The sequence below is a fragment of the Oncorhynchus tshawytscha genome, linkage group LG02 (assembly GCF_018296145.1).
Source record: "Oncorhynchus tshawytscha isolate Ot180627B linkage group LG02, Otsh_v2.0, whole genome shotgun sequence".
Taxonomy (NCBI): domain Eukaryota; kingdom Metazoa; phylum Chordata; class Actinopteri; order Salmoniformes; family Salmonidae; genus Oncorhynchus; species Oncorhynchus tshawytscha.
The window spans coordinates 7964010-7987286 of NC_056430.1; the positions used below are offsets into that span (position 1 = coordinate 7964010).

Below are 23277 nucleotides of genomic sequence, written 5' to 3' on the forward strand. Positions count from 1 at the left end.
GGAGTTTCCACATACCTTTCGTATATACAATAATCATATATTGCTGGGGGAAAAAAACACTATCTAAACTCGCAATAAAAAACAACAACTTTGTTGGCTGATTACTAACCGTTTCTAATAAATTCCAAGCCCAGAACTCTTAAAAACATAACCAATAATTACGCAATAAGGTCATACAACATTGTTATGAAAATTAATCAATAGCAATAGGCTAAAACTTGTTGCAGCAACACCACATGGCTTTACAATAAAATAAACTCTTATTTCAGATGTAAAACCAAACAGTGTTTCGCTGTCCAGAGACTCACGGTGCTGAAGTTGCGTGGCCCGCACACCTCTCCCTGGAAGCGGCAGTAAAGCAGCATCTCCTCCATCTGGTGACCGAGGCGGTCCAGGAGCTGCAGCATGGACGGCTGAGACTCCAAGGGAGGAGGCAGAAAGTGGTTGAAGTCCAGGATCCGAGAGAGCGGTGACCACGGCGGTTCGTTGCTGCTGCTGCTGTCATGGTCGGTCCCGGGTGTGAGCACGTCCCTGGCACCGGGGGACACTTGCCAGTTCCTCCCTAGAAGTCCTAACCATCTTCCCGCGCTGAATATGTCCGGTTTCTTCATGCGACGCGGTATGAGGAGGTTCTGGTTGCAGATGGTCACCGCGGGGAAAACGAGACGTTTGGCGTACACCATATGCGCCTTGGTGTGCACGGGCGAAGAGAGGAGGTACCGGACTCGGTTTGAGGACCAGGTGAAGAGGAGAGCGACAGCTGTGAGGAAAGCCAGCAGCCAGGCGAGCCTCCGGGGGTAGGAGCCGCTCAGAAATACATGTCTCAGTCCATGGAAGGTAGTATGTTTCAAGAACAGCTTCCCTGCTTCCGCGAGAGAGTCCGGCGTTCTGCTGGCTTTCGCTACTGAATCGCACTGACACATATTTGGAGATACAGGTAGTGCGCCGGATCGAGACCGACCCGACAACCGCAGCTGGCATCAGTCCCGGTCCTGCATTCAGAGTGGAGTCAAAGCGCCAATCCAGACGGCTCTGTTTTCTGTCTATCAATTAGTTCTTGTTGGGAGAGTGATCCAGGGCACATCTATGAGCCCGTCAGAGCGTGCGCTCTCTTCTCCCTCATGCACGGAGTATTCTCTCTGTCTCTCTCTCTCTCTCTCTCTGGTTGTAGGAGGTTGCCTGTGAGGGTAATCTGTCTTCTGTCACAATACAGGCAGAGAGAACGCTCCCTATTCATGGGGTAGGTTAGGTAAGTTGTTCAAGATGATTTAGAGTCTCGTATCCGTCTAGCTGCAGAGAACGCTATCGCTGCCGTTTAACCAACTCTAAATCCGGAGGATCAAAACGGTCATAAAAAATATGAAAACATTGCAAAGGACACACAGTAGCCTAAACTATTTATCCGTATCCGTAATCCAACGAAAAATAATAAATAAATAATCAGCTAACCAAAACAAATCACATCAGACTCAATGAATGGCCTCTCTGTCCACAACCCAATGTGCTGTGTCTTTTGCTTGGTTACATTTCCTTGTTTTACATCACCATCACCAAATGTTTCTGGTGCATCTCTCTCTCTCTTTCTCTGTCTCTCTCTCTGTCACATCTCTCTCTCTCCCCCTCTCTCTCTCTCTCTCGGTCTCTGGTGCATCTCTCTCTCTCTTTCTCTGTCTCATCTCTCTCTCTCTTTCTCTGTCTCTCTCTCTCTCTCTCTCTCTCTCTGGTGCATCTCTCTCTCTCTGTCACATCTCTCTCTCTCTCGGTCTCTGGTGCATCTCTCTCTCTCGGTCTCTGGTGCATCTCTCTCTCGGTCTCTGGTGCATCTCTCTTTCTCTCTCGGTCTCTGGTGCATCTCTCTCTCTCGTCTCTGGTCATCTCTCTCTCTCTCGGTCTCTGGTGCATCTCTCTCTCTCTTTCTCTGTCTCTCTCTCTGTCACATCTCTCTCTCTCTCGGTCTCTGGTGCATCTCTCTCTCTCTCTCTGTCATCTCTCTCTCGGTCTCTGGTGCATCTCTCTCTCTCGGTCTCTGGTGCATCTCTCTCTCGGTCTCTGGTGCATCTCTCTCTCTCGGTCTCTGGTGCATCTCTCTCTCTCGGTCTCTGGTGCATCTCTCTCTCTCGGTCTCTGGTGCATCTCTCTCTCTCGGTCTCTGGTGCATCTCTCTCTCTGGTGCATCTCTCTCGTCACATTTTTCTCTCTCTCTCGGTCTCTGGTGCATCTCTCTCTCTTAGTCTCTGGTGCATCTCTCTCTCTCTTAGTCTCTGGTGCATCTCTCTCTCTCTTAGTCTCTGGTGCATCTCTCTCTCTCTTAGTCTCTGGTGCATCTCTCTCTCTTAGTCTCTGGTGCATCTCTCTCTCTCTCTCTGGTGCATCTCTCTCTCTCTTAGTCTCTGGTGCATCTCTCTCTCTCTTAGTCTCTGGTGCATCTCTCTCTCTCTTAGTCTCTGGTGCATCTCTCTCTCTCTTAGTCTCTGGTGCATCTCTCTCTCTCTTAGTCTCTGGTGCATCTCTCTCTCTCTTAATCTCTGGTGCATCTCTGGTCATCTCTCTCTCTCTTAGTCTCTGGTGCATCTCTCTCTCTCTTAGTCTCTGGTGCATCTCTCTCTCTCTAGTCTCTGGTGCATCTCTCTCTCTTAGTCTCTGGTGCATCTCTCTCTCTCTCTGGTGCATCTCTCCTCTCTGGATCTCTCTACTCTCGGTCTTTGCTGCATCTCCTCTCTCTAGGTTTTGCTGCATCTCTCTCTCTCTCAGTCTTTGCTGCATCTCTCTCTCTCTCGTCTTTGCTGCATCTCTCTCTTCCTTTTGCTGCATCTCTCTCTCTCTCCTCTCTCTCTCTCTCTCCCTCTCTCTCTCTCTCTCCCATCTCTCCATCTCTCTCTCCCCTCATCTCTCCTCTCTCTCTCCCTTTGGTGCATCTCCCCCTTCTCTCCCTCATTCCCCATTCCTCCCCCTCTCCCCTCTCTCTCTCTCTCTCTCTCTCTCTCTCTCTCTCTCTCTCTCGGTCTTTGGTGCATCTCTCCCTCTCTCCTCTCTCTCTCTCCCTCTCTGTCTCTGGTGCATCTCTCTCCCATCTCCCTCCTGGACTGCTCATACATACTGTTAATCTCCTGTCCTAGATGTGAGTTTAGTGCCGACAGTACATCTGTGATTGGCCTACAGTACAGTGGTGATTACTATACAGTAGAGTGGTCATTACCCATTCCTCTTCCTTTTCCAGATCATCCCTCTTAACCTTCCTCCCCCATTCCCCCTTCCTCCCCCATTCCCCATTCCTCCCCATTCCCATTCCCCTCCCTTCCCCCCATTCCCCCTTCCTCCCCCATTCCCCATTCCTCCCCATTCCCCCTGTTCCTCCCCCATTCCCCCTTCCTCCCCCAGTCCCCCCCTCATTCCTCCCCCAGTCCCCCTTCCTCCCCCATTCCCCTTCCTACCCCCAGTCCCCCTTCCTCCCCATTCCTCCTTCCTTCCCCCATTCCCCCCCCTTTACTCCTTCATTCCCAGTTTCCTCCTATCCCCCCCCATTACTCCTTCATTCCCCATTCCCCCACCCCCATTACTCCTTCATTCCCCCTTTTCTCCTTCATTCCCCATTTCCCCTCCATCCCTCCCCCATTCCTCCTTCATTGCTTCTTCCCAAAGCTAGGCCCACCTTCGTCTACGCGTCACTACATACATACATTTTTCATTTCCAAAGGATGCATTTATTTTTCTTATTGTATGTCTTCCAACGTACCTTCAGTACTTAGTACTCCAGCTGGTGATCTTTACTCTATAGGCCTAAAACACCTTTAATCTTCACATCGCTGGACTCAGGGTGATACAAAATTAAGGTATCGTAGTGGTTAGAGCGGCAGGTAGCCTAGTGGTTAGAGCTCTCTATCTCTAGTGGATAGAGTGTAGAGGCGGCAGGTAACCTAGTGGTTAGAGCTCTCTATCTCTAGTGGATAGAGTGTAGAGGCGGCAGGTAACCTAGTGGTTAGAGCTCTCTATCTCTAGTGGATAGAGTGTAGAGGCGGCAGGTATCCTAGTGGTTAGAGCGGCAGGTAGCCTAGTGGTTAGAGAGGCAGGTATCCTAGTGGTTAGAGAGGCAGGTAGTCTAGTGGTTAGAGGAGGCAGGTAGTCTAGTGGTTAGAGGAGGCAGGTAGTCTAGAGGTTAGAGGAGGCAGGTAGTATAGTGGTTAGAGGAGGCAGGTAGCCTAGCGGTTAGAGGAGGCAGGTAGCCTAGCGGTTAGAGGAGGCAGGTAGTCTAGTGGTTAGAGGAGGCAGGTAGCCTAGTGGTTAGAGAGGCAGCAGGTATCCTAGTGGATAGTGTAGATGCGGCAGGTAGTTTAGTGGTTAGAGCGGTAGGTAGCCTAGTGGATAGTGCGGCAGCAGGTAGCCTAGTGGATAGTGTAGAGGCGGCAGGTAGTTTAGTGGTTAGAGCGGTAGGTAGCCTAGTGGATAGAGTGTAGAGGCGGCAGGTAGCCTAGTGGATAGAGCGACAGGTAGCCTAGTGGTTAGAGCGGCAGGTAGCCTAGTGGTTAGAGGAGGCAGGTAGTCTAGTGGTTAGAGGTGGCAGGTAGCCTAGTGGTTAGAGAGGCAGGTAGTCTAGTGGTTAGAGCGGTAGGTAGCCTAGTGGATAGAGTGTAGAGGCGGCAGGTAGCCTAGTGGATAGAGCGACAGGTAGCCTAGTGGTTAGAGCGGCAGGTAGCCTAGTGGTTAGAGGAGGCAGGTAGTCTAGTGGTTAGAGGAGGCAGGTAGTCTAGTGGTTAGAGGTGGCAGGTAGCCTAGTGGTTAGAGAGGCAGGTAGTCTAGTGGTTAGAGCGGTAGGTAGCCTAGTGGATAGTGCGGTAGCAGGTAGCCTTGTGGATAGTGTAGAGGCGGCAGGTAGCCTAGTGGTTAGAGCGACAGGTAGCCTAGTGGTTAGAGGAGGCAGGTAGCCTAGCAGTTAGAGGAGGCAGGTAGCCTAGTGGTTAGAGGAGGCAGGTAGTCTAGTGGTTAGAGGAGGCAGGTAGTCTAGTGGTTAGAGGAGGCAGGTAGCCTAGTGGTTAGAGCGGCAGGTAGCCTAGTGGTTAGAGGAGGCAGGTAGTCTAGTGGTTAGAGGAGTCAGGTAGCCTAGTGGTTAGAGCGGCAGGTAGCCTAGTGGTTAGAGGAGGCAGGTAGTCTAGTGGTTAGAGGAGGCAGGTAGCCTAGTGGTTAGAGGAGGCAGGTAGTCTATTGGTTAGAGCGACAGGTAGCCGAGCGGTCAGAGCGACAGGTAGCCTAGCGGTCAGAGCGACAGGTAGCCTAGCGGTTAGAGGAGGCAGGTAGCCTAGCAGTCAGAGCGTCAGGTAGCCTAGCGGTTAAAGCGGCAGGTAGCCTAGCGGTCAGAGCGACAGGTAGCCTTGCGGTCAGAGCGACAGGTAGCCTAGCGGTCAGAGCGACAGGTAGCCTAGCGGTTAGAGCGGCAGGTAGTCTAGTGGTTAGAGGAGGCAGGTAGTCTAGTGGTTAGAGCGGTAGGTAGCCAAGTGGATAGAGTGTAGAGGCGGCAGGTAGCCTAGTGGTTCGTAGAGTGGCAGGTAGCCTAGTGGATAGAGGAGGCAGGTAGCCTAGTGGTTAGAGGAGGCAGGTAGTCTAGAGGTTACAGGAGGCAGGTAGTCTAGTGGTTAGAGAGGCAGGTAGTCTAGTGGTTAGAGGAGGCAGGTAGCCTAGTGGTTAGAGGAGGCAGGTAGCCTAGTGGTTAGAGGAGGCAGGTAGCCTAGTGGTTAGAGGAGGCAGGTAGTCTAGTGGTTAGAGAGGCAGGTAGTCTAGTGGTTAGAGGAGATAGGTAGCCTAGTGGTTAGAGAGGCAAGTAGTCTAGTGGTTAGAGAGGCAGGTAGTCTAGTGGGTAGAGTGGCTGGTAGTCTAGTGGTTAGAGGAGGCAGGTAGCCTAGTGGTTAGAGGAGGCAGGTAGTCTAGTGGTTAGAGAGGCAGGTAGTTTAGCGGTTAGAGAGGCAGGTAGCCTAGCGGTCAGAGCGACAGGTAGCCTAGCGGTCAGAGCGGCAGGTAGCCTAGCGGTCAGAGCGGCAGGTAGCCTAGCGGTCAGAGCGACAGGTAGCCTAGCGGTCAGAGCGACAGGTAGCCTAGCGGTCAGAGCGACAGGTAGTCTGGTGGTTAGAGGAGGCATGTAGTCTAGTGGTTAGAGCGACAGGTAGCCTAGTGGTTAGAGGAGGCAGGTAGTCTAGTGGTTAGAGAGGCAGGTATCCTAGTGGTTAGAGAGGCAGGTAGTCTAGTGGTTAGAGGAGGCAGGTAGTATAGTGGTTAGAGGAGGCAGGTAGCCTAGCGGTTAGAGGAGGCAGGTAGCCTAGCGGTTAGAGGAGGCAGGTAGTCTAGTGGTTAGAGGAGGCAGGTAGCCTAGTGGTTAGAGAGGCAGCAGGTATCCTAGTGGATAGTGTAGATGCGGCAGGTAGTTTAGTGGTTAGAGCGGTAGGTAGCCTAGTGGATAGTGCGGCAGCAGGTAGCCTAGTGGATAGTGTAGAGGCGGCAGGTAGTTTAGTGGTTAGAGCGGTAGGTAGCCTAGTGGATAGAGTGTTAGAGGCGGCAGGTAGCCTAGTGGATAGAGCGACAGGTAGCCTAGTGGTTAGAGCGGCAGGTAGCCTAGTGGTTAGAGGAGGCAGGTAGTCTAGTGGTTAGAGGAGGCAGGTAGTCTAGTGGTTAGAGGAGGCAGGTAGCCTAGTGGTTAGAGGAGGCAGGTAGCCTAGTGGTTAGAGAGGCAGGTAGTCTAGTGGTTAGAGCGGTAGGTAGCCTAGTGGATAGTGCGCAGCAGGTAGCCTTGTGGATAGTGTAGAGGCGGCAGGTAGCCTAGTGGTTAGAGCGACAGGTAGCCTAGTGGTTAGAGGAGGCAGGTAGCCTAGCAGTTAGAGGAGGCAGGTAGCCTAGTGGTTAGAGGAGGCAGGTAGTCTAGTGGTTAGAGGAGGCAGGTAGTCTAGTGGTTAGAGGAGGCAGGTAGCCTAGTGGTTAGAGCGGCAGGTAGCCTAGTGGTTAGAGCGGCAGGTAGCCTAGTGGTTAGAGGAGGCAGGTAGTCTAGTGGTTAGAGGAGGAGGGTAGCCTAGTGGTTAGAGCGGCAGGTAGCCTAGTGGTTAGAGGAGGCAGGTAGTCTAGTGGTTAGAGGAGGCAGGTAGCCTAGTGGTTAGAGGAGGCAGGTAGTCTAGTGGTTAGAGCGACAGGTAGTCGAGCGGTCAGAGCGACAGGTAGCCTAGCGGTCAGAGCGACAGGTAGCCTAGCGGTTAGAGGAGGCAGGTAGCCTAGCAGTCAGAGCGTCAGGTAGCCTAGCGGTTAAAGCGGCAGGTAGCCTAGCGGTCAGAGCAACAGGTAGCCTTGCGGTCAGAGCGACAGGTAGCCTAGCGGTCGGAGCGACAGGTAGCCTAGCGGTTAGAGCGGCAGGTAGTCTAGTGGTTAGAGGAGGCAGGTAGTCTAGTGGTTAGAGGAGGCAGGTAGTCTAGTGGTTAGAGCGGTAGGTAGCCGAGTGGATAGAGTGTAGAGGCGGCAGGTAGCCTAGTGGTTCGTAGAGCGGCAGGTAGCCTAGTGGATAGAGGAGGCAGGTAGCCTAGTGGTTAGAGAGGCAGGTAGTCTAGTGGTTAGAGGCAGGCAGGTAGTCTAGTGGGTAGAGTGGCTGGTAGTCTAGTGGTTAGAGGAGGCAGGTAGCCTAGTGGTTAGAGGAGGCAGGTAGTCTAGTGGTTAGAGGAGGCAGGTAGTCTAGTGGTTAGAGAGGCAGGTAGTCTAGTGGTTAGAGAGGCAGGTAGCCTAGCGGTCAGAGCGACAGGTAGCCTAGCGGTCAGAGCGGCAGGTAGCCTAGCGGTCAGAGCGGCAGGTAGCCTAGCGGTCAGAGCGACAGGTAGCCTAGCGGTTAGAGCGGCAGGTAGTCTGGTGGTTAGAGGAGGCATGTAGTCTAGTGGTTAGAGCGACAGGTAGCCTAGTGGTTAGAGGAGGCAGGTAGTCTAGTGGTTAGAGCGGCAGGTAGCCTAGTGGTTAGAGGAGGCAGATAGCCTAGCGGTTAGAGGAGGCAGGTAGCCTAGCGGTCAGAGCGGCAGGTAGCCTAGCGGTCAGAGAGAGAGAGAGAGAGACAGAGAGAGAGAGACAGAGAGAGACAGAGAGAGAGAGAGAGAGAGAGAGTTAGAGAGAGAGAGAGAGAGACATGAATTTGAGCCTTGGTAATTAAAGTATGGGTATTACAATGACAAGAGAGCTTCAAGTGTTTTGGTGCTACACCAGCAGACTGGTCCCAGTACTCACCATGGCCTGTAACTGCACGATGGGAGGAGAGAGACAAGGGGAGGAATAATACAGAATAATGTAGGTGTTGTTCCTGTTTCTAAATATACGAGTGAAAGATTTGGGGACACGTGTGGTAGCCTAGTGGTTAGAGGAGGCAGGTAGTCTAGTGGTTAGAGCGGCAGGTAGTCTAGTGGTTAGAGGAGGCAGGTAGCCTAGTGGTTAGAGGAGGCAGGTAGCCTAGAGGTCAGAGCGGCAGGTAGCCTAGCGGTCAGAGCGACAGGTAGCCTAGCTGTTAGAGCGGCAGGTAGCCTAGCGGTTAGAGGAGGCAGGTAGCCTAGCGGTTAGAGCGGCAGGTAGCCTAGCGGTCAGAGCGACAGGTAGCCTAGCGGTTAGAGCGGCAGGTAGCCTAGCGGTCAGAGCGGCAGGTAGCCTAGCGGTCAGAGCGACAGGTAGCCTAGCGGTTAGAGTGGCAGGTAGCCTAGCGGTTAGAGTGGCAGGTAGCCTAGCGGTTAGAGCGGCAGGTAGCCTAGCGGTTAGAGCTGCATGTAGCCTAGTGGTTAGAGCGTTGGGCCAGTAACCAGCAGGTAGCCTAGCGGATAGCCTAGGATAGAGCGTTGGGCCAGTAAGCAGCAGGTAGCCTAGCGGATAGAGCGTTGGGCCAGTAAGCAGCAGGTAGCCTAGCGGATAGAGCGTTGGGCCAGTAAGCAGCAGGTAGCCTAGCGGTCAGAGCGTTGGGCAGGTAGCCTAGCGGATAGAGCGTTGGGCCAGTAAGCAGCAGGTAGCCTAGCGGTCAGAGCGACAGGTAGCCTAGCGGATAGAGCGTTGGGCCAGTAAGCAGCAGGTAGCCTAGCGGATAGAGCGTTGGGCCAGTAAGCAGCAGGTAGCCTAGCGGTCAGAGCGACAGGTAGCCTAGCGGATAGAGCGTTGGGCCAGTAACCAGCAGGTAGCCTAGCGGATAGAGCGTTGGGCCAGTAAGCAGCAGGTAGCCTAGCGGTCAGAGCGACAGGTAGCCTAGCGGTTAGAGCGACAGGTAGCCTAGCGGATAGTTAGAGCGGCAGGTAGCCTAGCGGTCAGAGCGACAGGTAGCCTAGCGGTCAGGCGTTGGGCCAGTAAGCAGCAGGTAGCCAGTAAGCAGCAGGTAGCCTAGCGGTCAGAGCGACAGGTAGCCTCAGCGGTTAGAGCGACAGGTAGCCTAGCGGTTAGAGCGGCAGGTAGCCTAGCGGATAGAGCGTTGGGCCAGTAAGCAGCAGGTAGCCTAGCGGATAGAGCGTTGGGCCAGTAAGCAGCAGGTAGCCTAGTGGTTAGAGCGACAGGTAGCCTAGCGGTTAGAGCGACAGGTAGCCTAGCGGTTAGAGCGGCAGGTAGCCTAGCGGTCAGAGCGACAGGTAGCCTAGCGGTCAGAGCGGCAGGTAGCCTAGCGGTCAGAGCGACAGGTAGCCTAGCGGTCAGGGCGTTGGGCCAGTAACCGAAAGGTTGCTAAATCGAATCCCAGAGCTGACAAGGTGTAAATCTGTCATTCTGCCCCTGAACAAGGCAGTTAACCCGCTGTCATTGTAAATAAGAAATTGTTCTTAACTGACTTGCCTAGTTAAATAAAGGTTAAAAATTTAAACTAAACATTTCAAAAGGCTTTATCTATTCCTTATTTACCAAGTCTTTTCCTTTATCTAGCCAACTCTAACTTTTAGAAACATGAAGAGCCCTGCATTGTGCTGCTAGGTATGTCTGTTGCTAAGTGGTTATTGACAGGAATTTTTAATTCCATCACAGTGAATTAACATAAAAATAAACACTGGCTATGACCTCTCAGGAACAGGAACATATTATTGGTACAGAATAATGTAGGTGTTGTTCCTGTTTCTAAATATACGAGTGAAAGATTTGGGGACTCGTGTGGTATCCAAACTGTTTCTCGATGATCCAGAGGAGGCCACCAGTACTACACTCCCCTGTTAGGTCACATGTTGGGGGCACGGAGTCCGACTGATTGAGGTTTTGTTTTCGTGTTTTTTTTTGTTAAACCCCATCTCATCTGTCGGATAAGAAAGTGGTTTTGGCGATAGCAGTTACTTTTATTACCTGTTTTAAAAAAAAAAGTACTTTATTTTATTTTATTGTTTCTTTTATCTTTTCTTATAAAAATCACTTTTTATGAGGGAGAGGCCCGAGATCCCATAGCGCAGTTCCACAACATTTTATCTCTCTATCAGACATCAAATTCACCAAAGTGGTCTTCCTTTTTAATGGACCTAAGAGTCCTTCCGCTTCCCCTGGTGTCACTAAAGGTTTATGTGATCCGAGACTTGCTTTGCACAGTCTGAAGCGCACATCACCAGACCTGGGTTCAAATAGTATTTTAAATAATTTCAAATATTTAATCTGGGCTTGATTGAGCTTGACTGGCTTAATGGAACCAATAGAATAGTTGCAAAAGTGCAAACCCGGACCATCTGGCAGTTTAGGCAGGCTAAAGCAAACGCTCAAAGTATTTGACGAATTTCAAATGGTATTTGAATCCAGGTCTGGCCATCATAGAGACATTCAGCTGACATTTGTGCTCTGGGACATTGGCTGGTAACAGTGAGGAAGTTGGTTCATGCTTGGATGAATATTCATTGTGAAGTGTTTAAAATCAAGATGGATGCCAGTTGGGCTTAAACTAAACAGGTCATGTATTTCTGACTGTGTGTGTGTGTGTGTGTCTGTGTGTTGGTGTGTGTGTGTGTAGAAAGTCTGTGACCCTTACAAAGGTCTTCTGGCAGGCATTGCTGGAGAATGTGAGGCATTCTCAGACTAAATCTTCAATATTTGCCATGTCCTGTGCAATTTGCTGGCAGCTGTATGTGTTTATGTGTGTGTGTGTGTGTGTGTGTGTGTGTGTGTGTGTGTGTGTGTGTGTGTGTGTTTATGTGTGTGTAAACATGCGAGTGTATACTTCATTCACTAAAGTCTCTCTCTTCTCTGTTTGCACGTCAATGCTCACTTAAAGAAGGTCTGTGTTTTTTCCATTTCAAAATGACAAGCAATAATCATCTGGACTGAAGGAGTGTTTTTGCATTGAATGTAAAAATGAAAACCCTATATTTTCAAGATTTGTAACCCATAAATCGGTATCTGCTTGGTTTAATCAAGCAATGACTCATGTTGTGTATCATCTAGAGTCCCAAATTGCAGCATATTCCCTGTCTAAGTGCACTACCTTTGTCCATAGCCCTATGGCTCTGCTTAAACGAAGTGTGCTAAATAGGGAATAGGGTTGTCATTTTGGGACATGATCCTGGAGTCAGATGAAATAAAGAACATATTTTTTTTTTTTACAGGATTTAATTTCCCTCGTATATATTCAAACCTCCGTGTCTCTCCTCTCATAACCCTCTCATCCTTCAGCTCATCAGCACCAGACACATCTGAGACAAACACAGTGTGTGTGTGTGTTTTTGTGCTCTATGCTTAAAAAAAAAGATCTAGTAGCCAGAAGGATAATGATGCACATGACACCAGAGAGACATGATCCCAGTCACCAGACAAACATAGCCTGTGTCCCAAATGGAACATAGAGCTCTGGTCAAATAGAGAACAGGGGGCCATTTGCGACGAGAGCACAATGTTCTCTAACTCCCATTACCGTACTGTCGTTAGCTGATGAATCTATTAGGAAGGAGACACAAGCACACACAGACAGACAGGCAGACAGGCAGGCAGGCAGGCAGGCAGGCAGAAAGGCAGGCAGGCAGGCAGAAAGGCAGGCAGGCAGAAAGGCAGGCAGGCAGAAAGGCAGGCAGGCAGAAAGGCAGGCAGGCAGACAGACAGACAGACACAACAACTAGCAAATACACACAAATGTAAAGGGGTGAATGAGAATATGTACATATAAGTATATGGATGAGCGATGGCCGTGCGGCATAGGCAAGGTGCAGTAGATGGTATAGAGTACAGTATAGACATATGAGATGAGTAATGTAAGATATGTAAACATTATTAAAGATTAAAGGTGCAGTAGATGGTATAGAGTACAGTATAGACATATGAGATGAGTAATGTAAGATATGTAAACATTATTAAAGATTAAAGGTGCAGTAGATGGTATAGAGTACAGTATAGACATATGAGATGAGTAATGTAAGGTATGTAAACATTATTAAAGATTAAAGATGCAGTAGATGGTATAAAATACAGTATATGCAGTTGAAATCGGAAGTTTACATACACTTAGGTTGGAGTCATTAAAACTCATTTTCCAACCACTCCACAAATGTATTGTTTACAAACTATAGTTTTGGCAAGTCGGTTAGGACATCTACTTTGTGCATGACACAAGTCATTTTTCCAACAATTGTTTACAGACATATTATTTCACTTATAATTCAAAATGGCGCCGGAGGAGATGGCCAACGTTTTACGGTCTCATAACCAATTGTGCAACAACAACAACAAGCAGGATTCCAACGATATTCTCCAAACACCCCACAGGACAGACATCCCAATTATTCGCAAAAGGAAGCGATGCAGAGGACGAAGAGCCGGATGCCTCGTCCGGACCTGCAGAGGACGAAGAGCTGGATGCCTTGTCCGGACCCGCAGAAGACAACTAGGAAAGCTGTCGTTACCGTCAATATTACGCGCCAACACGCAGAGGACGAAGAGCTGGATGCCTCGTCCGGATCCGCAGAGGACGAAGAGCTGGATGCCTGGTCCGGACCCGCAGAAGACAACTAGGAAAGCTGTTGTTACCATCAACATTACTCGCCAACACGCAGAGGACGAAGAGTGGATGCCTGGTCCGGACCCGCAGAAGACAACTAGGAAAGCTGTCGTTACCGTCAATATTACTCGCCAACACGCAGAGGACGAAGAGCTGGATGCCTCGTCCGGATCCGCAGAAGGCAACTAGGAAAGTTGCCGTTGCACGTTTGCGAGTAATATTGACAGTAATCATTGGACAATAAACTAGACAAGGTAAGATCACGAATATCCTACCAACGGGACATCAAAAACTGTAATATCCTATGTTTCACGGAATCGTGGCTGAATGACGACATGGATATTCAGCTAGTGGGATACACACTGCACCGGCTAGATAGAACAGCACACTCTGGAAAGATGAGGGGGGGGGGGGGCTGTGCATATTTGTAAACAACAGCTGATGCACGAAATCTAAGGAAGTAGAGTATATTGTGATGAACTGCAGGCCACACTACTTGCCTAGAGAGTTCTCAGCTATACTTTTCATGGCTGTTTACTTACCACCACAGACAGATGCTGGCACTAAGACCGCACTCAGTCAGCTGTATAAGGAAATAAGCAAACAGGAAACCACACACCCAGAGGCGGCGCTCCTAGTGGCCAGAGACTTTAATGCAGGGAAACTTAAATCAGTTCTACCAAATCTCTATCAACATGTTGAATGTGCAACCAGAGGGCAAAAAATTCTAGATCACCTGTACTCCACACACAGAGACGCATACAAAGCTCTCCCTCGCCCTCCATTTGGCAAATCCGACCACAACTCTATCCTCCTGATTCCTTCTTACAAGCAAAAATTAAAGCAGGAACCACCAGTGACTCGGTCTATAAAAAAATGGTCAGATGAAGCAGATGTTAAACTACAGGACTGTTTTACTATCACAGACTGGAACATGTTCCGGGATTCTTCCGATGACATTGAGGAGTACACCACATCAGTCACTGGCTTTATCAATAAGTGCTTTCAGGACGTCATCCCCACAGTGACTGTACGTACATACCCCAACCAGAAGCCATGGATTACAGGCAACATTCGCACTGAGCTAAAGGGTAGAGCTGCCACTTACAAGGTGCGGGACTCTAACCTGGAAGCAAACAAGACTACAGAGGGTAGTGCGTACGGCCCAGTACATCACTGGGGCAAATCTGCCTGCCATCCAGGACCTCTACACCAGGCGGTGTCAGAGGAAGGCCCTAAAAATTGTCAAAGACCCCAGCCACACTAGTCATAGACTGTTCTCTCTGCTACCGCATGGCAAGCTGTACCGGAGTGCCAAGTCTAGGACAAAAAGGTTAATACACACACACACACACACACACACACCTTTTTTCCCCGCACCATTGGTTAGAGCCTGTAAATAAGCATTTCAATGTAAAGTCTACCTACAACTGTGGTATTCAGCATTTCACTGTAAAGTCTACCTACAACTGTGGTATTCGGCGCACGTGACAAATAAACTTTGATTTGATTTGAAAATGACTTAAGGACAACAAAGTCAAGGTATTGGAGTGGCCATCACAAAGCCCTGACCTTTGTGGCGTAGCAGTCAGACGTCTTTGTCTTGTCTCGTCCCCTTCTTCGCATTCTTTTAAATATTTTTACTAAACGTCAACTTCAAAATATTCTCCTGCAACCCGTCTCACCAAATGTGGATCTGTTTTTTCCTAAAGTATTTCCTCCGTACTGGAATACCTCAACTGAAGCTAGCTGGCTAACTAGCTACCAGCTACCAGCTACCAGCTGTCAGTCAGCTAACCTTTAGTTCGGAAAGCTCTCGCCAGTTCGGACAACATGTTTCAAACCAGAGCATACCGGAACTATTTTTCTCTCCATATCCCCGGATTCCTACTGCAAACTCTGAACCCTTTCATCTGGATCATGGCAGCTAGCTAACCGCAACCCGGGTTGACTACTCCTGGCTAACATTTCTGTCCCAGAGCAAGCACCAACTAGCCTGGGGCTAGCCCATGCTAGACCCATCTCCCGGCTAGGGCTCCAGTGCTACTCCTGAAGCCCACTCCTCGGCTACAATATCTGGACTGCCGGTACGGGGCACGGACCCCGCCGGTCCTTCACGACTGGAATACCGACATAATCTGCATGAGGATCCCAACAGACCCCTCAGGCGCGACGTCGCCTGAAGGCCCATTCTGCTAACCACGGCCTGCTAGCTATCTATAGCATATTGGACTGTCAGCTGATCCATCGGCCAGTTTCCTCGACCACTATACCCATTTTGCCAATTGGACTAGGACCCCTCTGCTACTTGGAACCCTACTAATTCCATGACTGGTCTATCGACGTCACCGCACGAGGAGGCAAAAACAGACTTTTCCCCATTCACGACGTCCCACTAAGGCCCTTATGCTAGCTTGCTAGCCCCGGCCTGCTAACTGCTGGCTTGCTAGCCCCGGTCTGCTAACTGTCTGAATAGTCTGCAGAGTTCTGTCTTACTATCCAGGTCTGTACCAAAACAATTGGAGCTCCTACTTCTAAAAATTCACCTTTCCAGAAACAAGTCTCTCACCGTTGCCACTTGCTATAGACCACCCTCTGCCCCCAGCTGTGCCCTGGACACCATATGTGAATTGATTGCCCTCCATCTATCTTCTGAGCTCGTTCTGCTAGGTGACCTAAACTGGGACATGTTTAACACCCCGGCCATCCTACAATCTAATCTTAATGCCCTCAATCTCACACAAATTATCAATGAACCTACCAGGTACAACCCCAAATCCGTAAACATGGGCACCCTCATAGATGTCATCCTAACTAACTCGCCCTCCAAATACACCTCTGCTGTTTTCAACCAAGATCTCGGCAATCCCTGCCTCATTGCCTGCATCTGTAATGGGTCTGCGGTCAAACAACCACCCCTCATCACTGTCAAACGCATCCTAAAACACTTCTGCGAACAGGCCTTTCTAATTGACCTGGCCGGGGTATCCTGGAATGACATTGACCTCATCACATCAGTAGAGGATGCCTGGTTCTTCTTTAAAAGTGCCTTACTCACCATCTTAAATAAGCGTGCCCCATTCAAAAAAATGTGAACTAGGAATAGATATAGCCCTTGGTTCATTCCAGACCTGTCTGCCCTTGACCAGCACAAAAACATTCTGCATTAGCATCGAATAGCCCCCATGATATGCAACTTTTCTGGGAAGTTAGGAACCAATATACAGTACACAGGCAGTTAGGAAAGGTAAAGCTAGCTTTTTCAAACAGAAATTTGCATCCTGTAGTACAAACTCAAAAACGTTCTGGGACACCGTAAAGTCCATGGAGAATAAGAGCACCTCCTCCCAGCTGCCCACTGCACTGAGGCTTGGAAACACTGTCACTACCGATGAATCCACAATAATTGAGAATTTCAATAAGCATTGTTCTACGGCTGGCCATGCTTTCCACCTGGCTACCCCTATCCCAGTCAACAGCCCTAAGCTCCCCACAGCAACTCGCCCAAACCTCCCCCATTTCTCTTTCACCAAAATCCAGATAGCTGATGTTCCGAAAGAGCTGCAAAATCTGGAAAAGCCGGGCTAGACAATATGGACCCTTTCTTTCTAAAATTATCTGCCAAAATTATTGCAACCCCTATTACTAGACTGTTCAACCTCTCTTTCATATCGTCTGAGATTCCCCTAGATTGGAAAGCTGCCGCGGTCATCCCCCCTTCAAAGGGGGAGACACTCTAGACCCAAACTGCTACAGACCTATATCTATCCTACCCTGCTTTTCTAAGGTCTTCGAAAGCCAAGTTAACAAACAGATTACCGACCATTTTGAATCTCACCGTACCTTCTCCGCTATGCAATCTGGTTTCAGAGCTGGTCATGGGTGCACCTCAGCCACACTCAAGGTCCTAAACGATATCATAACCACCATCGATAAGAGACAATACTGTGCAGGCATATTCATCGACCTGGCTAAGGCTCTCGACTCTGTCAATCACCACATTCTTATCTGCAGACTCAACAACCTTGGTTTCTCAAATGACTGCCTCGCCTGTTTCACCAACTACTTCTCAGACAGAGTTCAGTGTGTTGAATCGAAGGGCCTCTTATCCAGACCTCTTTCAGTCTCTATGGGGGTGCCACAGGGTTCAATTCTCGGGCCGACTGTCTTCTCTGTATTCATCAATAATGTCGCTCTTGCTGCTGGTGATTCTCTGATCCACCTTTACGCAGACGACACCATTCTGTAAACCTCTGGCCCTTCGTTGTACACTGTGTTTACTAACCTCCAGATGAGCTTCAATGCCATACAACTCTCCTTCCGTGGCCTCCAACTGCTCTTAAATGCAAGTAAAACTAAATGCATGCTCTTCAACCGATCGCTGCCCGCACCTGCCCGCCCGTCCAGCATCACTACTCTGGACGGCTCTGACATGTGGTCAACTACAAATACCTAGGTGTCTGGTTCGACTGTAAACTCTCCTTCCAGACTCACATTTAGCATCTCCAATCCAAAATTAAATCTAGAATCGACTTCCTATTTCGCAACAAAGCATCCTTCACTCATGCTGCCAAACATACCCTCGTAAAACTGACCATCCTACCGATCCTCGACTTTGGCGATGTCATTTACAAAATAGCCTCCAACACTCTCCTCAACAAATTGGATGCAGTCTATCACTGTGCCATCCGTTTTGTCACCAAAGCCCCATATACTACCCACCACTGCGACCTGTATGATCTCGTTGGCTGGACCTCGCTTCATACTCGTCGCCAAACCCACTGGCTCCAGGTCATCTACAAGTCTCTGCTAGGTAAAGCCCCGCCTTATCTCAGCTCACTGGTCACCCGTAGCATGCGCTCCAACAGGTATATCTCACTGGTCACCCCCAAAGCCAATTCTTCCTTTGGCCGCCTCTCCTTCCAGTTCTCTACTGCCAATGACTGGAACGAACTGCAAAACTCTCTGAAGCTGGAGACTCTTACCTCCCTCACCAGATTTAAGCATCAGCTGTCAGAGCAGCTCACAGATCACTGCACCTGTACATAGCTCATCTGTAAATAGCCCATCCAATCTCCCTCATCCCCATACTGTATTTATTTATATATCTTGCTCCTTTGCCTCCCAGTATCTCAACTTGCACATTCATCTTCTGCACATCCTACCATTCCAGTGTTTAATTGCTATATTGTAATTACTTAGCCTATTTCTTGCCTTACCTCTCTTATCCTACCTCATAGGCACACACTGTATATAGATTTGTGCTGTACATAGATTTTTCTACTGTATTATTGATTGTATGTTTGTTCATTCCATGTGTAACTCTGTGTTGTTGTATGTGTCGAACTGCTTTGCTTTATCTTGGCCAGGTTGCAGTTGCAAATGAGAACTTGTTCTCAACTAGCCTACCTGGTTAAATATATATATTTTTTAAACTCAAACTGAAAAAGTGTGCGAGCAAGGAGGTCTACAAACCTGACTCAGTTACACCAGCTCTGTCAGGAGGAATGGGCCAAAATACACCCAACGTATTGTGGGAAGCTTGTGGAAGGCAACCCAAAATGTTTGACCCAAGTTATACAGTTTAAAGGCAATGCTACCAAATACTAATTAAGTGTATGTAAACTTCTGACCCACTGGGAATGCGATGAAAGAAATAAAAGCTTAAATAAATAATTCTCTCTACTATTATTCTGACATTTCACATTCTTAAAATAAAGTGGTGATCCTAACTGACCTAAGACAGGAAATGTTTGCTATGATTAAATGTCAGGAATTGTGAAAAACTGAGTTTACATGTACTTGGCGAAGGTGTATGTAAACTTCCAACTTCAACTGTACATATGATATGAGTAGTGTAAGATATGCAAACATTATTAAAGGGGCATTATTTAAAGTGTCATTGTTTAAAGTGACTAGTGATCCATTTATTAAAGTGGCCAGTGATTGGGTCTCAATGTTGGCAGCAGCCTCTCTGAGTTAGTGATTGCTGTTTAGCAGTCTGATGGCCTTGAGATAGAAGCTGTTTTTCAGTCTCTCTGTCCCAGCTTTGATGCACCTGTATTGACCTCGCATTCTGGATGGTAGCGGTGTGAACAGGCAGTGGCTCGGGTGGTTGTTGTCCTTGATGATATTTTTGTCCTTCCTGTGACATTGGGTGCTGTAGGTGTCATGGTGGGCAGGTAGTTTGCCCCCGGTGATGCATTGTGCAGACCGCACTACCCTCTGGAGAGCCTTGTGGTTGAGGGCGGTGCATTTGCCGTACCAGGCGGTGATACAGTCCGACAGGATGCTCTCGATTGTGCATCTGTAAATGTTTGTCAGGGTTTTGGGTGGCAAGCCGCATTTCTTTACCCTCCTGAGGTTGAAGAGGCACTGTTGTGCCTTCTTCACCACACTGTCTGTGTGGGTGGACCATTTAAGTTTGTCTGTGATGTGTATGCCGAGGAACTTAAAACTTTCCACCTTCTCCACTGCTGTCCCGTCGATGTGGATACGGGGATGCTCCCTCTGCTGTTTCCTGAAGTCCACGATCATCTCCTTTGTTTTGTTGACGTTGAGTGAGCGGTTGTTTTCCTGACACCACACTCCAAGTGCCCTCACCTCCTCCCTGTAGGCTGTCTCATCATTGTTGGTAATCAAGCTCACTACTGTTGTGTTGTCTGCAAACTTTATGATTGAGTTGGAGGCGTGCATGGCCACGCAGTGGTGGGTGAACAGGGAATATAGGAGGGGCTGAGCACTCACCCTTGTGAGGCCCCAGTGTTGATGGTCAGCGACATGGAGATGTTGTTTCCTACCTTCACCACCTGGGGGCAGCCCGTCAGATAGTCCATGACCCACTAACACAGGGCGGGGTCGAGACCCAGGGCCTCCAGCTTGATGGTGAGCTTGGAGGGTACTATGGTATTGAATGCTGAGCTGTAGTCAATGAACAGCATTCTTACATAGGTATTCTTCTTGTCCAGATGAGATAGGGTAGTGTGATGGCGATTGCATCGTCTGTGGACCTGTTGGGGCAGTATGCAAACTGAAATGGGTCTAGGGTGGCCGGTAAGGTGGAGGTGATATGATCCTTGACTAGTCTCTCAAAGCACTTCATGATTGAATATATCCGTAAACACACCAGCCAGCTGGTCTGCTCCTGCTCTGAGGATCCGGCTTGTGATGCCGTCTGGGCCAGCAGCCTTGCGAAGGTTAACACATTTAAATGTTTTACTCACGTCGGGCCACGGAGAAGGGGGAGGCAGTCCTTGTTAGCAGGCCACGACGGTGGCACTGTATTATTCTCAAAGCGGGCAAAGAGGTTGTTTAATTTGTCTGGAAGCATGACGTCGGCGTCTGTGACGTGGCTGGTTTTCTTTTTGTAGTCTGTGATTTTCCTGTAGATCCTGCCACATATGTCTTGTGTCTTAGCTGTTGAATTGCAACTCCACTTTGTCCCTGTACTGGCATTTCTCTGTTTTGATTGCCTTGCAGAGGGAATAACTACACTGTTTATATTCAGCCATATTCCCAGACCTCTTTCCATGGTTAAATTCAATGGTACGCGCTTTCAGTTTTGCGTGAATGCCGCCATCCATCCACGGTTTCTGGTTAGGGTAAGCTTTAATAGTCACAGTGGGTACAACATATCCAATGCACTTCTTCATGAACTCACTCACTGAGTCAGCGCATAGATCGATGTTCTTCTCTGAGGCTGACCGGAACATATCCCAGTCCGCGTGATCAAAACAATCTTGCGTGGATTCCGATTGGTCAGACCAGTGTCGAATGGTTCTAGTCACTGGTACATCCTATTTTAGTTTCTGCCTATAAGACGGAAGGAGCAAGATGGGGTCGTGTTCGGATTTGCCGAAGGGAGGGCGGAGGAGGGCTTTTGCATGCTGTGATCAAGAGTATTACCCCCGCGCGTAGTGTAATCAATATGCTGATAGAATTTAGGTAGCCTTGTTCTCAAATTTGCTTTGTTAAAATCCCCAGCTACAATAAATGCAGCCTCAAGACATACGTCTTCCAGTTGAGTCCAGTGAAGTTCCTTGAGGGCCGTCTTGGTGTCTGCTTGATGAGGAATGTACATGGCTGTGACGATAACTGACGAGAATTCTCTTGGGAGGTAATATGGCCGGCATTTAATTGTAAGGAATTCTAGGTCGGGTGAGCAGAAGGATTTGAGTTCCTGTATGTTGTTATGATTACACCATGAGTCTTAATCATGAGGTATGCACCCCCGCCCTTCCTCTTCCAAGAGTTGTTTATCTCTGTCGGAGCGATGCACGGAGAAGACCGGTGGCTGAACCGATTCCGACAACATATCCCGAGAGAGCCATGTTTCCATGAAACAGAGAATGTTACAATCTCTGGTGTCTCTCTGGAAGGCAACCCTTGCTCAAATTTCGTATACCTTGTTGTCAAGAGACTGGATATTGGCGAGTAGTATACCCGGGAGTGGTGGGCGATGTGCACGTCTACGGAGTCTGACCAGGAGGCCGCTCCGTCTGCCCCTCTGCGGCACTGTTGTTTTGGGTCGGCTTCTGGGATTAGATCCTGTCACGGTGTGTTTTGGGCTCTCTTGCGCAGATAATTACGGGTTTCATCCCGTGTGTTAATCATTGTGCGCTAGTGTTATTTATCCGAGGTACTCCTCACTCTTTTGTTTGGGTTTCAACCCTGTGTTTTTGTTAAGTGTTTGTTTGGTCTTCGTCCCAGTACCTTTACACGGCACGCCATAATTTGGGCTTAATAAAAAAAAAACGATTACGCATTCCTGCGTCTGTCTCCCGAATCAATCATACCAACGTGACAATCAGTGAATTGAACAATGTATTGTACTGGAAGAAGTAGAAGGACACACCCACATTCGAGTCTATAAATGTTTCAATCTATCAGGGAATGGGTAGTAGAGGAAGAAGTGGGAGAAGGGCACGCACTCCCACAGACCTAGGCTATACCATGAAGAGAAGAGAGGTGGACAACAGCAGAGTAACTCTGCTAAGTGCTATTCTTAAGTGCTACTTCTTTATCGTACAGTAGCTGAGAGAAAGGCCATTTACCAGCACACAGTACATTGCCTAGTCAGGTTAAAATACCATACTTTGACAAGGCTATAAGTGCAGTACAATCAGTAAAATTGACGGCGCCACTTTCTATACCGCTAGTAAAATGTGATGTGGCATACAGGCTAATCAAACATGTCCCTGGCCACACAGTTGGAATCGAATCTAATCAAAATCAAATGTTATTCGTCACATGCTTCGTAAACAACAGGTGTAAACTAGCACCACTAATTACAGGTGTAAACTAGCACCACTAATTACAGGTGTAAACTAGCACCACTAATTACAGGTGTAAACTAGCACCACTAATTACAGGTGTAAACTAGCACCACTAATTACAGGTGTAAACTAGCACCACTATTTGCAGGTGTAAACTAGCACCACTAATTACAGGTGTAAACTAATTACAGGTGTAAACTAGCACCACTAATTACAGGTGTAAACTAACACCACTAATTACAGGTGTAAACTAGCACCACTAATTACAGGTGTAAACTAACACCACTAATTACAGGTGTAAACTAGCACCACTAATTTTCATGTTTGGTCTCTGACACTTTGCCCCGTTTTAGTTACGTATAGCATGGTTATGACTTCAATCAGGCCTGGTATTTGTGAAAACAACAAGCACTTCAGCAAATGACATGAACAGGAAGTGAAGAGAGATTCTGAGTGACAGACTGTCTGCCATATAGACATGACTTCTCTGTTGTTTATCTGAGACCAGGTGACAGGAATTGAGGAGAATTTCTGAGTGACTGACTGTCTGTCACATAGAAATGACTTCTCTGTAGGTTATCTGAGAACAGGTTACTATTACAAATCTCTGGGGGTGAGAGGGTCTGGGGCTGACACTTTTCTCTTTCTCTCTGTCTCTCTGTCTCTCTCTCGCTCTCTCTCTCTCTCTCTCTTTCTCTCTCTCTTTCTAAGTATATTCTCTCTGTCAGGACACCTCTCTTTCTCTTTCCCTTTCAATTTAAGGGCTTTATTGGCATGGAAATGTATGACTACATTGCCAAAGCAAGTGTAATAAATAATAAACACAAGTGAAATAAACAATAAAACAATAACAGTAAACATTACACTCACAAAAGTTCCAAAAGAATAAAGACATTTCAAATGTCATATTATGTATATATACAGTGTTGTAACGATGTGGAAATAGTTAAGGCACGAAAGGGCTTAGTTCACTACTCTCTCTCTCTCTTGTCTCTAGCTTAGTTCACTTCTCTCTCTCTGTTTTCTCTAGCTTAGTTCACTACTCTCTCTCTCTATCTCTCTCTCTCTGGTGTCTCTAGCTTAGTTCAC

General features: G+C 48.4%; 1 protein-coding gene across 2 annotated transcripts in view; it reads right to left on the reverse strand.

The window, feature by feature from the left end:
- Positions 1-23277, reverse strand: part of LOC112263252 (acid-sensing ion channel 1) — a 426839-nt gene that overhangs the window by 101232 nt on the left and 302330 nt on the right. The window contains exon 1 of one of the 2 annotated variants that reach the window (XM_042329907.1): positions 309-1440. The exons of the other annotated variant lie outside the window; for it this stretch is intronic. Within the exon in view, the coding sequence (XP_042185841.1) occupies positions 309-923 (615 nt within the window). The 5' untranslated portion in view covers positions 924-1440. Of the gene's footprint in view, positions 1-308; positions 1441-23277 lie in introns of those variants that run through there. 2 annotated transcript variants of the gene reach the window in all.